Source organism: Pteronotus mesoamericanus, unplaced genomic scaffold (assembly GCF_021234165.1).
Source record: "Pteronotus mesoamericanus isolate MK-2021 breed Mesoamerican mustached bat unplaced genomic scaffold, CSHL_Meso_final contig_502, whole genome shotgun sequence".
Classification (NCBI taxonomy): domain Eukaryota; kingdom Metazoa; phylum Chordata; class Mammalia; order Chiroptera; family Mormoopidae; genus Pteronotus; species Pteronotus mesoamericanus.
The window spans coordinates 5,204,705-5,216,275 of record NW_026555187.1 but is presented as its reverse complement, the minus strand read 5'-3'; the positions used below and the strand labels follow the sequence as shown (position 1 = coordinate 5,216,275).

At 56.8% G+C, this 11,571-nt stretch overlaps 1 protein-coding gene and 1 non-coding gene across 2 annotated transcripts in view; both read left to right on the top strand.

The window, feature by feature from the left end:
* Positions 1 to 8,117: 8,117 nt before the first annotated feature.
* LOC129075029 (small nucleolar RNA SNORA71) lies at positions 8,118 to 8,247 on the top strand. Its single transcript, XR_008529600.1, has one exon. It is a non-coding gene; the product is annotated as a small nucleolar RNA SNORA71 (small nucleolar RNA).
* Positions 8,248 to 9,999: 1,752 nt separating this feature from the next.
* The window catches only part of BIN3 (bridging integrator 3), a 41,306-nt gene continuing 39,734 nt past the window's right edge, over positions 10,000 to 11,571 (top strand). Inside the window, exon 1 of the mRNA XM_054578976.1 lies at positions 10,000 to 10,073. Coding sequence (XP_054434951.1) covers positions 10,066 to 10,073 — 8 coding nt within the window. The 5' untranslated portion in view covers positions 10,000 to 10,065. The remainder of the gene's footprint in view (positions 10,074 to 11,571) is intronic.

Here is an 11,571-nt window from a genome sequence, read left to right as displayed (position 1 = left end):
CCCCAAACCCACCATCCGAGGCTCCTCCTCTCCTTCCAGGACCTCATCTCAGGAGGGGCCGCTCAGGAAGCCCTGGAACCTCATTCCTTCTGCCCCATCCCAAGCCCAAGTGGGCTCCTCCCCGTGCTCCTTCCAGGAGGCTACCTGGATTCAGAGCCCCTCCCTGCCGGCACACCCTCTCTCTCTTATCACCAGCATCACCCGTTCGCTGCAGCCCTCACGCCACCAGAGCGTCGGCAGGGTTACACAACCTCCCCGGGTCAGGCCTGTGTCGGGTGCTTGAGTCATTACTTCCATCTCCTCCCGGCCCTCCCGGGCCCCAGCCTCGGTCCGGCTGCGCAGGCTGGCGGGGACAGCGCCTTCTCCTCCGTGCACACAGCCCCCGAGGCCCGCAGGCCTCCCGGGACCAGAGTTTCCACGCTCTCCTGCCAAACTTTCTTTTCCTTGGAACTATACCTGGGGGACCCCCCTCTGTTCTTGGCACTATAGGCCACCCCCCCTCACCAGCTGGATCCCCAACAGGGCAGATGCTGCCCGTCTCTCCAGCGCAGCCCCTGTTCCGACCGCTCATGGAAGCCTGCACACAGCAGCTAGCCTCACAGGGCCTCAGACGACTTATCTGTAAAATGGGGTAATAATACCCCCTCAGCGCAGGCAAGACACCAGGCCAGCTGACCTCCTGCAGTCCCTTCCAGCTCTCCGGGTGCCGCTCACTGTCATCTCCTTCTCCTCCTTACTCTTAGAATACCTCCTCTGCACCCACTGGGATTCTTACTTCACTGAGACTCTCTTCCACGTGCACCCGCTCTCCCCTTTCCACATCCTCCTACCCCCAGGCCTCTGCAGGCTTTCCTGTGAGTCTCCAAGTGGCTGCAATACAGCCCTGGAGACCAGACCTCCAGACAAACATCCCCCTCACCAGGCTCAGGTCACCACTCCCCTCCTCACTCCACCCCGTCCCTCATTATGCAGGGAAACCCAGGGGTTAGCGAGCAAAGCCCAGTGTCCCTCTGGGGACAGAAGACAGGCTCTGCCCTCTGTTCACACAGGCTTCTGGAGCTGGCGAGCCCTCAGCAGTCTCTTCTGCATGCAGCCCAGGATGCCTGGCTCCTGTCTTTGTGTGCGCCCTGCACGCACACGCAGCCCTACTCAGTTCTCCCACAAGCACGGTCTCTCCTGCTTTCCCTCCCCCTCTCTAGTTCTCTCGCTGCAGCATGCTCCTGGAACACACCCTCCCAGCCCACCAATCCTACACACGCCACTGCGCTTTACAAGCATCAGCTCCAGAATTTCCCACTTCTCCACTTGCTCCTCCACCCCCAAAGGGTGGGTCCCTGTCTGCCCACAAGACAAAGAGGCCGTGGCTCCTCCTGCCTTCGTTGGAAGGGTCTTCAAGGCTCCTCTCTAAGCCCCTCACCTCCCTTTCCCAGTGAGGAAAAGCAGCCCAGACCCCCACCCCAGCCCAGGCACCCCTCCCCAACATCTGGTGAGAGGGCAAGGAAAAGCAAGAACTATAGGCTCTTTTCCCGAGACTCTTAGATTTTGTACCAAAATGCAGGGTGTGCTCCTGTTTGCATTTTTTTCTGTTTTCTTTCTGAAAATAACCATGAAACTATCATTTCCTCCCACTGCCTTTTCCCTATCTTATTTGGATTAGCAGAGTCGCTGGGAGAGGTGTTTTGGAGGCAGGGACAGCCTTCTTCTCTGGCCTGGCTCTGGAGAGCTCCCAGGTGGCTTTCAAGCAGATGCCGCCACATGGATGCTGGGTCCCACACAATGAAGGCAAGGAGCACAGGTGCTGGGCGTGGTGGGTCCAGGCAAGCCCCCAGTCAGAGGCTTCTGGGAAACCCGATTTCTGCCCAGCCCTGTCCCCAGGTTCGCAAATGCTGGGAATAATCTGCCCTGGCTGTCCCTCAGCGTAGCCTCTGGGCATGGGGGAGGACCAGAGCTCAGCCCCCTTCCGGCTGACAGGAGACGCAGCTGCAGCAGTTGCAGACCCTCAAAGCGAGGTAGCGGCATGGGTGCAGAGGAATCTGTTCCTATACAGGAAGGGAAATGGGGCGCATGCTGGGGGGTGCCCTTCTCCTTTTCCATTTTGTTTTCATCCAAAACCTCCTCCCAGTCAGCCATCCTGGGTGGGCTTCCATGATGGTCCACCAGACAGCAAGCCTGTCAGGGGTCAGACCCGGGGTTGGGGGTGGTGGGTCAGAGAGGCCCCAAAGGAACCTGCACTCACTCCACTGACAGCCTTCAGGGTCCAGCCCCTGAACCCCACGACTTGCCTGAGACACTGGGCTCTCCCCACTTGCCCACGTCTTGCTGCGGAGGTGCCGGCCCACAGGTCTCAGACCCTCTCTGCGGCCTCAGAGAAACCAGGCCCTTCTGTTCCGGGGAGAGCATTAGGACCGGTGTGTTTGCCCTGACGGCTCTGTCGCAAAGCACTCATCCCAAAGGCGCAGGCGCCAGCTGCAGGCTGGACCCTGAGGCCTGCGGCTGCCTCCATTGATCTGGTCGGAAAGGACCTGAGGGAGGGTCCGTGGGGCCCGGGGAAGTGGCAGTCCCACGCAAGGTGAGGGGTGGCTGAGGCTGGCAGGCGGGCTGAGGCCTGGACAGTGCCCAGATTGTGGCCTGGCCCTCGATGGCAGGGGCGTTGGTGCCCCTCCCCACCCTGGCTTAGCCTCCCCACCAAAGACTGTGCGTCTTCGTTGGGGACTCTTTCCTGCTCCGTCCAGAGGTGTCACAGGCCCGGGCTGGAGGGGCATTTCTCCTGGCCTGAAGGGCACCACTGGTCCCTCCTACACAGCAGTAAGACCCTCTTCATGTGCCCCCTCCTGTGGGGCACCAGCCTCTCAGTGCGACCCACGGAAGGCTGGGGTGGTGGCATCTGCTCCGTCCAATTCCTCTGGGTTCGCCAGCTGCCATGAGGACGTCATCCCCTTCTTTGAGGGTCCTGGACTGCCCAAAAGGCAGAGGCCCTGACACAAACTCCTCCCCTACCCCACAGTTCTTCCAAACACGTCCAACCCACCCACCCCCTCACTCCTGCCGTCCCCCCCCCCACAAGACCCCTCTCTTCCCCCACCCCCTGCACCAGGCTGAGCTGCTGGGCTATTTGGGGCTCCGGCCGGCCCTGTGGTGTAATCAGTGCCCAGGGATAATTGCCACCTGCCCTGCCGGTGTCTGGGGGCTGTCTCGGCCACAGCGGCGGGGGGCGGACGCTGGGCAGCCAGGCCCGGGGGAGGTCAGGCCAGGGCAGTCCTCCCCACTCCCTGCGTGTGCTCCTCACCATGCGTGGGACCTGCAAGGATTCCCCAGGAAAGCCATGCTCTCTTGGGCGCCGTGCTCACCTGGGACACCCTGTGGCTCGCCCAGCCAGGGGACAAACATCCTGAGGCTCTCTATCACCCACAATTAGCTCAAAACCTGACCTCCCCGTGCAGCTCTCAGATAGCAAGGGGCACCCCTCCGGGCTGCAAGCCGACCTCTGGGCCGCAGGCTTTGGAGCTGGAAGGACTTCAGCTCAACTCTTATCACAGGCTTTCCTGCGGCCAAGGCCACCAAGCCTCGCTGTCTTCCTCTGGGCGGCAGCAAGGGTTAACGAGATGCCATGTGAGAATGAGTAGACCATAAATGCCAGCTCCCTCGACCACATACGCCCCCTTTTGGTACTTTCTTTTCTACTCCACAGCAGGTTAGACAGCCCGGGGTTAAAGGCTTGTTGCTTTCACTGGGCCAGCTCGATGACCTTGGGCAATCACTTCGGCCTCATCTATAAAAGTTTCCTCACCTATAAAAGAGATCATCAGTGGAGCTGCCTCATCAAGTCACTGTGAAAAAGACATTGTCTAGCGCACGCAGAACGCGGCGCCCAGTGCCGGTGGGACGGCAATGACAGCGGCCATTACGGGGAACTGCAAAGGGCAGAGGAGGGGCTGGGGAGCCCCAGGCCTGCTGCGGGACGTGCGGCGGAGCCAAGTCTGAAGGGACACACCAGGACGGATGGGCCGGACAAACCACACAGCCGCCGCAACACCTCGATAGCCTCCATGGCAGCTCCGGCCCTGGGGGATAAGGCCGACCTCTCCCAGGCCCGTCCCTCGGGGAGGGCCCGCGGCTGCCTCTCTCAACCCCCTGTGCTCTGAGCTTTTTTCCAACTCCATTTGCCATGTCAGCCTTTTGAGGTCAGAAAACACCAAACACCTGCAGATATTTTATTTTTAAAAGAGAATCAGCAACAGCAAAATCAAGATGAAGTACTTCGATCTTGGGAGATGTAAAAATAACAGTGCTTCTTTTTCTTGACTCTTATAGTCCGAAGGTTATCTGTCCTAATCCTTGAGGTTCTTCAGACAGATACCCACCAGTGGCCTGCCAGTTGAAGGGCCACTCAGATAAATGTGTCCTTGCCAGGGTGGGGCAGCACTGTGGGGGGAATGGAAAGGGCGGGGCTGAAAGAACAAGATTCTCAGGGTTGGCCTGTCCCCGAGGCAGCCCAGCGCCATCCCTCCCTGCTTCAGCGTCTTCCCCAGCAAGGCACTGCGCTCCCACCCTCGGCACCCTGGCCAACAGGCTGGACCGGGCCAGCGCCCTAGCTCTCCTGCCCCAGCACCTTGCACAGCAGGAGCAAAGAAGGCTACTTTGGGTAGGAAGGTGGCCCAAAGCATGAGGTACTGCTCCCTTGGGGACAGAGAGGAAGGGAAAATGTGGAGGTGCGGGGTGTGGGAAAGTGGGCACCACCCTCACCTGCAGGAACTTCTCAACCTGAGTCTGGGCCCTGAGGCCCCTGCTCAAGGCGGCACTTCTGAGCCACCCCCCCCCCCCCCCCGACTGGCACTGGGTACCGGCCCCCACATCACAGCCATCATGGCCTCCGTGTGCTCCCCCAGCATCCTTTTCAGCCACTAATGCCCCACCTCAGGAGCCGTGGCCTGCTGACTGACCCTAACTGCCCCCTGCCCAGGTGTGCCCCGGACCCAGCTGGAGAAACAGGCTGCCTAGAGCCAACCCGGAGCCCAGGAGCACTGGGCTCAGTGCCCCTCCTGTCCGTTCCCTTCCCAGCGGGGGCCACGCTGCCCCGGGGGACTGCCCAGCCTCGACCAGGCAGTGCTGGATGGGTGCTGGGACACATGTTGTCCAGGGGGATTGTTTTCCCTCCCTGGTGCATTCTCCCTCACACACGTCTCCTCCCTGCTTCTGTGAGCTAATCGGGGAGAAGGTGGGGGAGGTGGGGGACGCTGCTTGCCTTCCCCGTTATCTGCAGCAATCCACGGTGACTAATGCTCCCAGTTGGTAAAAAGGCAGTGTAATCAAAACACTTTTTTTTTAGTCCTTTAAGTTAGTCATTCTCCCAGAGTGGAGGAAAAAAAGCCTCCAGCAGGCACCATGAAATGCAAGCTGAGAGGCCCAGGCTGCCGGTGGAACTAAGGCATTGGCCATGGCAGCTCCTCGTGGGTCTGAGGCCCAGGCTGGCCTCCGCGGACCCTTGGCTGGCCGTCTCCCACACCCTCATTTGTTCTTGCTTTCCCCCCCACCTGGGCTGTCTCATCCCTGCATGCCAAGTGGGGACCTGCCCTTTTCCCTCCACCTGCCAGGTGCTGCCACCTGCTGGCTGAGGTCCCCAAACTGGAGGAAGCATATAAAAGTTCCCGGGATGAGGCCGAGCATGGGATTCCCGGTTTCCGTGGCTGGTCACATGTTGTCCTTCCCTCCACACCCAACCCAGCCACTCTGTGCTCTATTCCCTGTAGACAGATGGCTACATCTGTCTGCTGGAATCTGACCCCACTGGGCCCCAACAGAACCATAGATTGTCAGGAACCTCAGCAATCATCAACGAGAGGTGCTATGCCATCATGGCAAAAGGCATGAGGGGAAGCCAGGTTTGCCCAGACTGGAGTCTGCCTTCCACCATTGGCTGGCTGTGCTTCAGCTCCTCCAAGCCGATGATGATAGCAGTACCTACCTCATGGAGTTGTTGCAAATATGAAATGCAAACTGCTTATAATAGAGCCTGGCACATCCAAATGCTCAATTATTAACTCGTAATAAAAATAACCACAAAATACTGAAGTGGAATTTATACCATCACAGCCCCTTTACTCATCCGAGACAGACATTGCTAATCAATCACAGAACTTCCCCACCAATGGCAGATTCCTCTGATCCTCAACTCGGCACTCCAGGCAGCCAGTCGCAAGCAATCTGAGTTGGCACATGCCATCTAACCCATACTCTACACTACAGCCAAGGAAGATGAGACCCCAAGAAGGGAAGAGACATCCTCAGGCTACGTGGAGGCAGAGCCAGAGTCCAGATAGTATTCCTGGCCCTCACCACCGCTTGCTACATCTGTCTGCTGGAAACTGATCCTGCTGAGCCCCAACAGAGCCCTGCTGGTGGCAGCTTCTGATTGCCACTTGACCCTGGCCTTTGAGCCATCAAAGTGGGCTTCCCACCACTGGCAAGTCCAACTCTGATACCTCCCATCCACTCCCACCCTTGCTCCTCTCCCATGTCCTTGGCCCATGGCTGCCCAGGCAACTGCTGCTCTGAGACATCCTGCTGAGCAGATCCAGAGCAGAGAGACGTGAGGGGTGAAACCACACAGCAACCCGAGGGTCCAGGTCCTCATTTATGCTGCTGGAGCCTCCTGGACGCAGAGGCCTTTTGGGCTGCAGGGGAGCTCAGCCCACTGGTTTGGCCCCTTCACATTCAGTCCCTCCACTCGCAGCCCTCAGGCTCTAATGAAGTCTGTAACGGCCCAGGTCCGCTCCTGGGACCCTTGCTCTCAGCGGATTAGAGGTAGGCATGGTTAGAGAATCACAGGGTCAGCCTCTGTGTGGGGGAGGCTGCAGGAGGGCACCTATGACAAGCCCAGAGATGAGGACAGCTGGGCGCACCTGCTTACAAATCGCTGCGTGAAAAGCTCCAGGTAGAGGTCAGGGGTCTGCAGGCACAGTTGGTCCTTCAGTGGCTTTCCCTCTGGCAACAGCTTCGTCCCCTTGAGTAGCTCTCTGCCACCTGAACGCTTTCACTGCAGACTCCGGCTTCTGGGGAGAAAGCAGTATATACCAGGCCTGCAAACAGTAGCATCCACCTCTGCCCAAAGCGCCTCCACTCTAAGCTTCCACTTAGAAACCATGTTTTTTCCCTTCCCATCCCTCTCCTGAAGGGGTAGGACCAACCTGTAGGGTGCTGTCCTCTGCTTCCAAAAAAAAAAAAAAAAAAAGACATACTCCCAAGCCTGGGTCTCGAAACACTGCAGTTGAGTCTTTCATGACAACAAGAGGTGTCTGAGCTTCCTTGTGCTCACCTCCCCAGCATCAACGCTACATGGCATGCCGTGCTCAAAGACAGAAACCAGGTCTGCGGGATGGCAGGATGCATGACCATCCATCCTCAGGCGCACCGCAAGCTGAACAAATGGGCCTCAGATAAGGAGATGGAGCTCAGCCCACAGCAGGCCCTTTCCAGACAGACTCCTGGGAGGTCAGCATTCTTCCCAGTATCTCAAAGTTTCTGCTGGTTTTGTGACAGATTCAGGCTTAGAGATAAGAAGCACAGCCCCAGTTGGGCCTCAGGCTGAATCCTTCCCTCCCAGATTTATGTTTGGCTTCACCTACAAACATGCTGACTCCTGAGACCTGCTCTGTTGGCTTAACTCTCTGTTCAGGCCCCACCTCACATGTTCCCCTCATTCTTCTGTTTCTTGAGGGCCTCTGAAGTCAACAAGACCATTGACTTGAAAGATCAAAATGTTCCAGCTTTGGTGGAGTTATCCATCCATTCATCTTCTAGGTGAGAGGACCGAGGCCCAGAGAGGGATGGCTTGTCTTAGGTCAGCCATGGTACCAAAGATGGAACCAGAGCCCAGGACACCTCTAGTCTCCTAGTCTAGAGCTCATCAGTTTTGCCCCGTGGGACGTGTCTACTACCCCCCACCCCTGAAGCAGACTTTCCCTGGGATATGGCAGTTGCCTGGGCTAATACTTTGGTAAATGCTTTAGCGCTACAGGGCAATGACCAAGGGAGACAGGCTACAGAGAAAGGAAGAAGCAGGTGGGAGAGCCCGCCGCAGGTACTCAAGTGCCAGGAGGCTCATAAAGATTACATAGCACGCGTGCATTCAAAAGTGACTGCGGGCTGCCTGTGTCCTGGTCATTGGACACGCAGGGAGAGGAACTGCTGAAAGGGTTTCCCTGTGTTAGGAAGGTCCGCCCCTGTCCCTGCCAAACCCTGGAGCACGTATGTCTTTAAAAAAAAAAAAACCCACAGCACTCTCGCCCTCCATCCATCACACCATGGGAAAGGCAGTGACTGTCCCTCCCTTTGGCTACACTCTCTGCCCTGGCTGCCCTTTGGGGACTTGTCCCTGTCCTCTTTACTCTTCAAGGCTGCTTTAGTGCTCATTTTGGCCTGTTCCTTGAGCTGTAACATGAAGCTGTTCTGTGTGATATGTTCGGAGGCCCACCTTCTAGTAGAAAACCCTGCAGGGGTGTCCAACCTGTGGTCCACGGGTTGGCCCAGGATGGCTATGAATGTGGCCCAAGAAAAAAATCGTAAATTTACTTAAAAAATTTTTTTTTGCTCATCAGTTTTCATTAGTATTTGTGTATTTAAGGGTGGCCCAAGACAACTCTTCTTCCAGTGTGGCCCAGAGATGCCAAAATGTTGGACACCTCTGCTCTACCAAGTCAAATTCTAGACCCTTAAGAATGGAAACAAAAAACACAAATGAGAGACTACCTCCTATGGGCAGTCCCCTGAGCTCCCCTACTCCCCCTGGCGGAGCCCTCTGCCCTGCCCTGGGAGGCCAGAACAAATTATACTAGTTCATCTAGTGCATTGGCTTAGCTGCTCCCCAATGGCCCTTAAAACACTAGAGTCCATTTTAAGAATTCCCAGAGGGAAGGCCCCTGGAGGCCCAGCAGTTACACGCACAGGCCTCACTTCCTGCTCCTCTGGCTTCTAAGGCAAAAAGGTTCTTGGAGGTGAGGAGGTCAGCGTGTCCCATAATCCCAGACAGCTTATGAGGGGGACAAAGGCCCTAAATTCTGAGTTTGGGAGACTCAAGGGAAGTGAGCTACTTACCTGGAATTCAGTGCTCTTCACAGTGAAGGTAAGTTCCTTCTGCCTGGACCCTCCCAAGCCCTCATCTCAGATTCACCCGGCTCTCGTGATTCCTTTTCAGGACCTGGCTTACGCATTGGTCCCTCCCAGAAGCCTTTACTAAAACCCAATGGGCAGCTGGAGGTGGAGGAGGGGGGCTGCTAACAGGTTGCCAGAGCCCCTGTTCTTTCCCATCCTCTATTTACCATGGACGCATCCCCGAAGTCGGCACAGTGATTAACACATTGTAGGAGCTCAATAAATATGTTAAATGAATGAGGAGGAAGAAGGGGACCAGTCACATCACCTGGGTTGCACAGAGGGAGAGCTGGAAGACCCTCACTCTTTCTCCTCTTATATTGAGTAAATCTGCAGAACATTCCGACCTAAAAAGCGCCTATTCTATTTATACTCAGAGCCAGCCCTGTGACATCTTGGAGGAATAAGATCCATTTATTCGCTTGTAACAGGTAACGGCACACACGGGGTACAAAATTTAAAAGAGACAAAAGACCATACAGCGAATATGTCTCCCTCGGGCTCTCTCCCCATGGGCTCCTAGCCCCTAAACAATCACTGTTACTGTCTCTGGATTAGAAACCTCTTTACAGAGAGAAAAATTAAGCAATAACCCGGTTAAGAGACACGTGTAGTCAGCGGAAGAGTTTACAGGTCAATGTTGAAGGTGGGAAACGGGCCCAGGGAGCCTCCTTGGCCCCGCCCCGGGTTGAAGCCGGAGCCCCCCAGCCAACACGGGAGGGTCGCGATCCAAAGTATCTCCCTCGGACGTCCGCGGCGGCGGAAGGGTTAAAGCGCCGGGCCCCACCCACTCAGCCGCCTTTTCCGGGCAGAGGGGGCGGGGTTACGTCACTTCCTGGAGACTGGCTGAATCCGGAAGTGATCCCTGAGGACCAAGTTGCGGTGGGGAACGCCGGCGGCAGGGCCAGGTTCGGAACCATGAGCTGGTGAGTGAGGCCCCGCGGCAGGGCCGCTGGAGCCCCGGGCCGGCGACGCGCCTTGCCCTGCGTCCTTCGAGTCCCCTCGCCCGCGCCGCCCGCACGGACCCTCTGCCCAGAGCAGGGCCCGACTGGCCCCGGTTCGAGGGTCGTTCGAGGGCCCTTCCCCCGTGCTCTGCCGGCGTCTCCAGCTCTCGGTGGGACTTGCCGGGAGGTGGAGCCGGGCTTCCCGCGTGTGACTCGTTTGCTGACTCTTGAAGCTCCTCGGCGTCGGCCCCGTCCTCTCTCAGCTGCTTGAAGTGAGGGACTTCCCTGTTCCCTGCTCTTTTACGTACCGTTGAGGTGGAGCTCCTGCCCCGTGGGCACCTGTCCACGGCTCCCAGCAGACCGGTGGCTCTCACTGTGGTAGTCTGCGCCTCGTTCCCTGATCAAAACCCACCTACTTTCAGATGACTAGTCTTTGCACCATTTAAGTCTTCCAAAGACAAAACTTTATTCTCTTTTGGAAGAGGCCAGAATTAAACACCCACACCCACACTCCCACAATAGGATTGGACTACTCTTACTCATTTCCAGCGCCATTACCCACTCTCTGCTGTCAGTCTGAAATAGACATAGGTAAGCTGAAGCATCGTGGGAACTGTCATCCCCTGAGGGAAGAAGCCAGGGAGGCCTAGAGCAGTCGAGTCACAACTCCAGGGCTGGAAAGTATGTCACTACAGGACTACACGATACTGGGCTGTAGTAGACACTTCAGAATGTGTAGTGGTTGGCTTATGTTGTAAGACTCAGTGTGCCCAAAGGACCTCACTTCCTTTCAGGCCAAGGCCCTGTGTGTGCACAAACCCAAACCTCAGGGATCCTGAGTGTGCTGTCTGAGTACCTGAGTACATGGACCCCAGGGGGTGTGCAAGACGAAGCAGCCCTTTTGGAATGCAGGTTTTACTAGCTAGGGAACGTGTGGCCCATTTCTTTACGCCAAGGACGTGCAGAGTAGCTAGTTACGGTGAACGAGGCTGAGAGAATATCCTTCGGGAGGGCTCTTGCAGGCTCACGTTTGGCCACCAGTGGAGACTATAAGCTCTGGCCACAAGCGTCTGATGTCCATCAGTGTCAAGGACAGCTCTCTAATGTAGAATTTAAACAATGCCTGTCCCTTCTTCCCCTTGCTTTTTAGAGGAAGATTGATGGACAAATGCCAGACAGTAGTCGCTGGCACGTGGAGGGAAGCCCCGAGCAATGCCCTAATAAGCCCCAGCAGGAGCTGCTCCTTCCCTGCACCTTAGCTCCAGGAGGCCCACAGAGGGCTGGGGCCTTACAAAGCTAACCTCCCCATCTTGTTACAGCCTAGTTAGCGATGGGCGAAGTGGCGGTCCTGCGATTGCCCGTCCTAGAGGAATTGCTTCCTGAAAGTGTCATCCTGGGTCCCCTGACCTTGTGATGTAGATGTCCCCTTACCACCTGGATCTTGAAACTGTGGTTCACTCACCTAATTTTTCAAACTAAA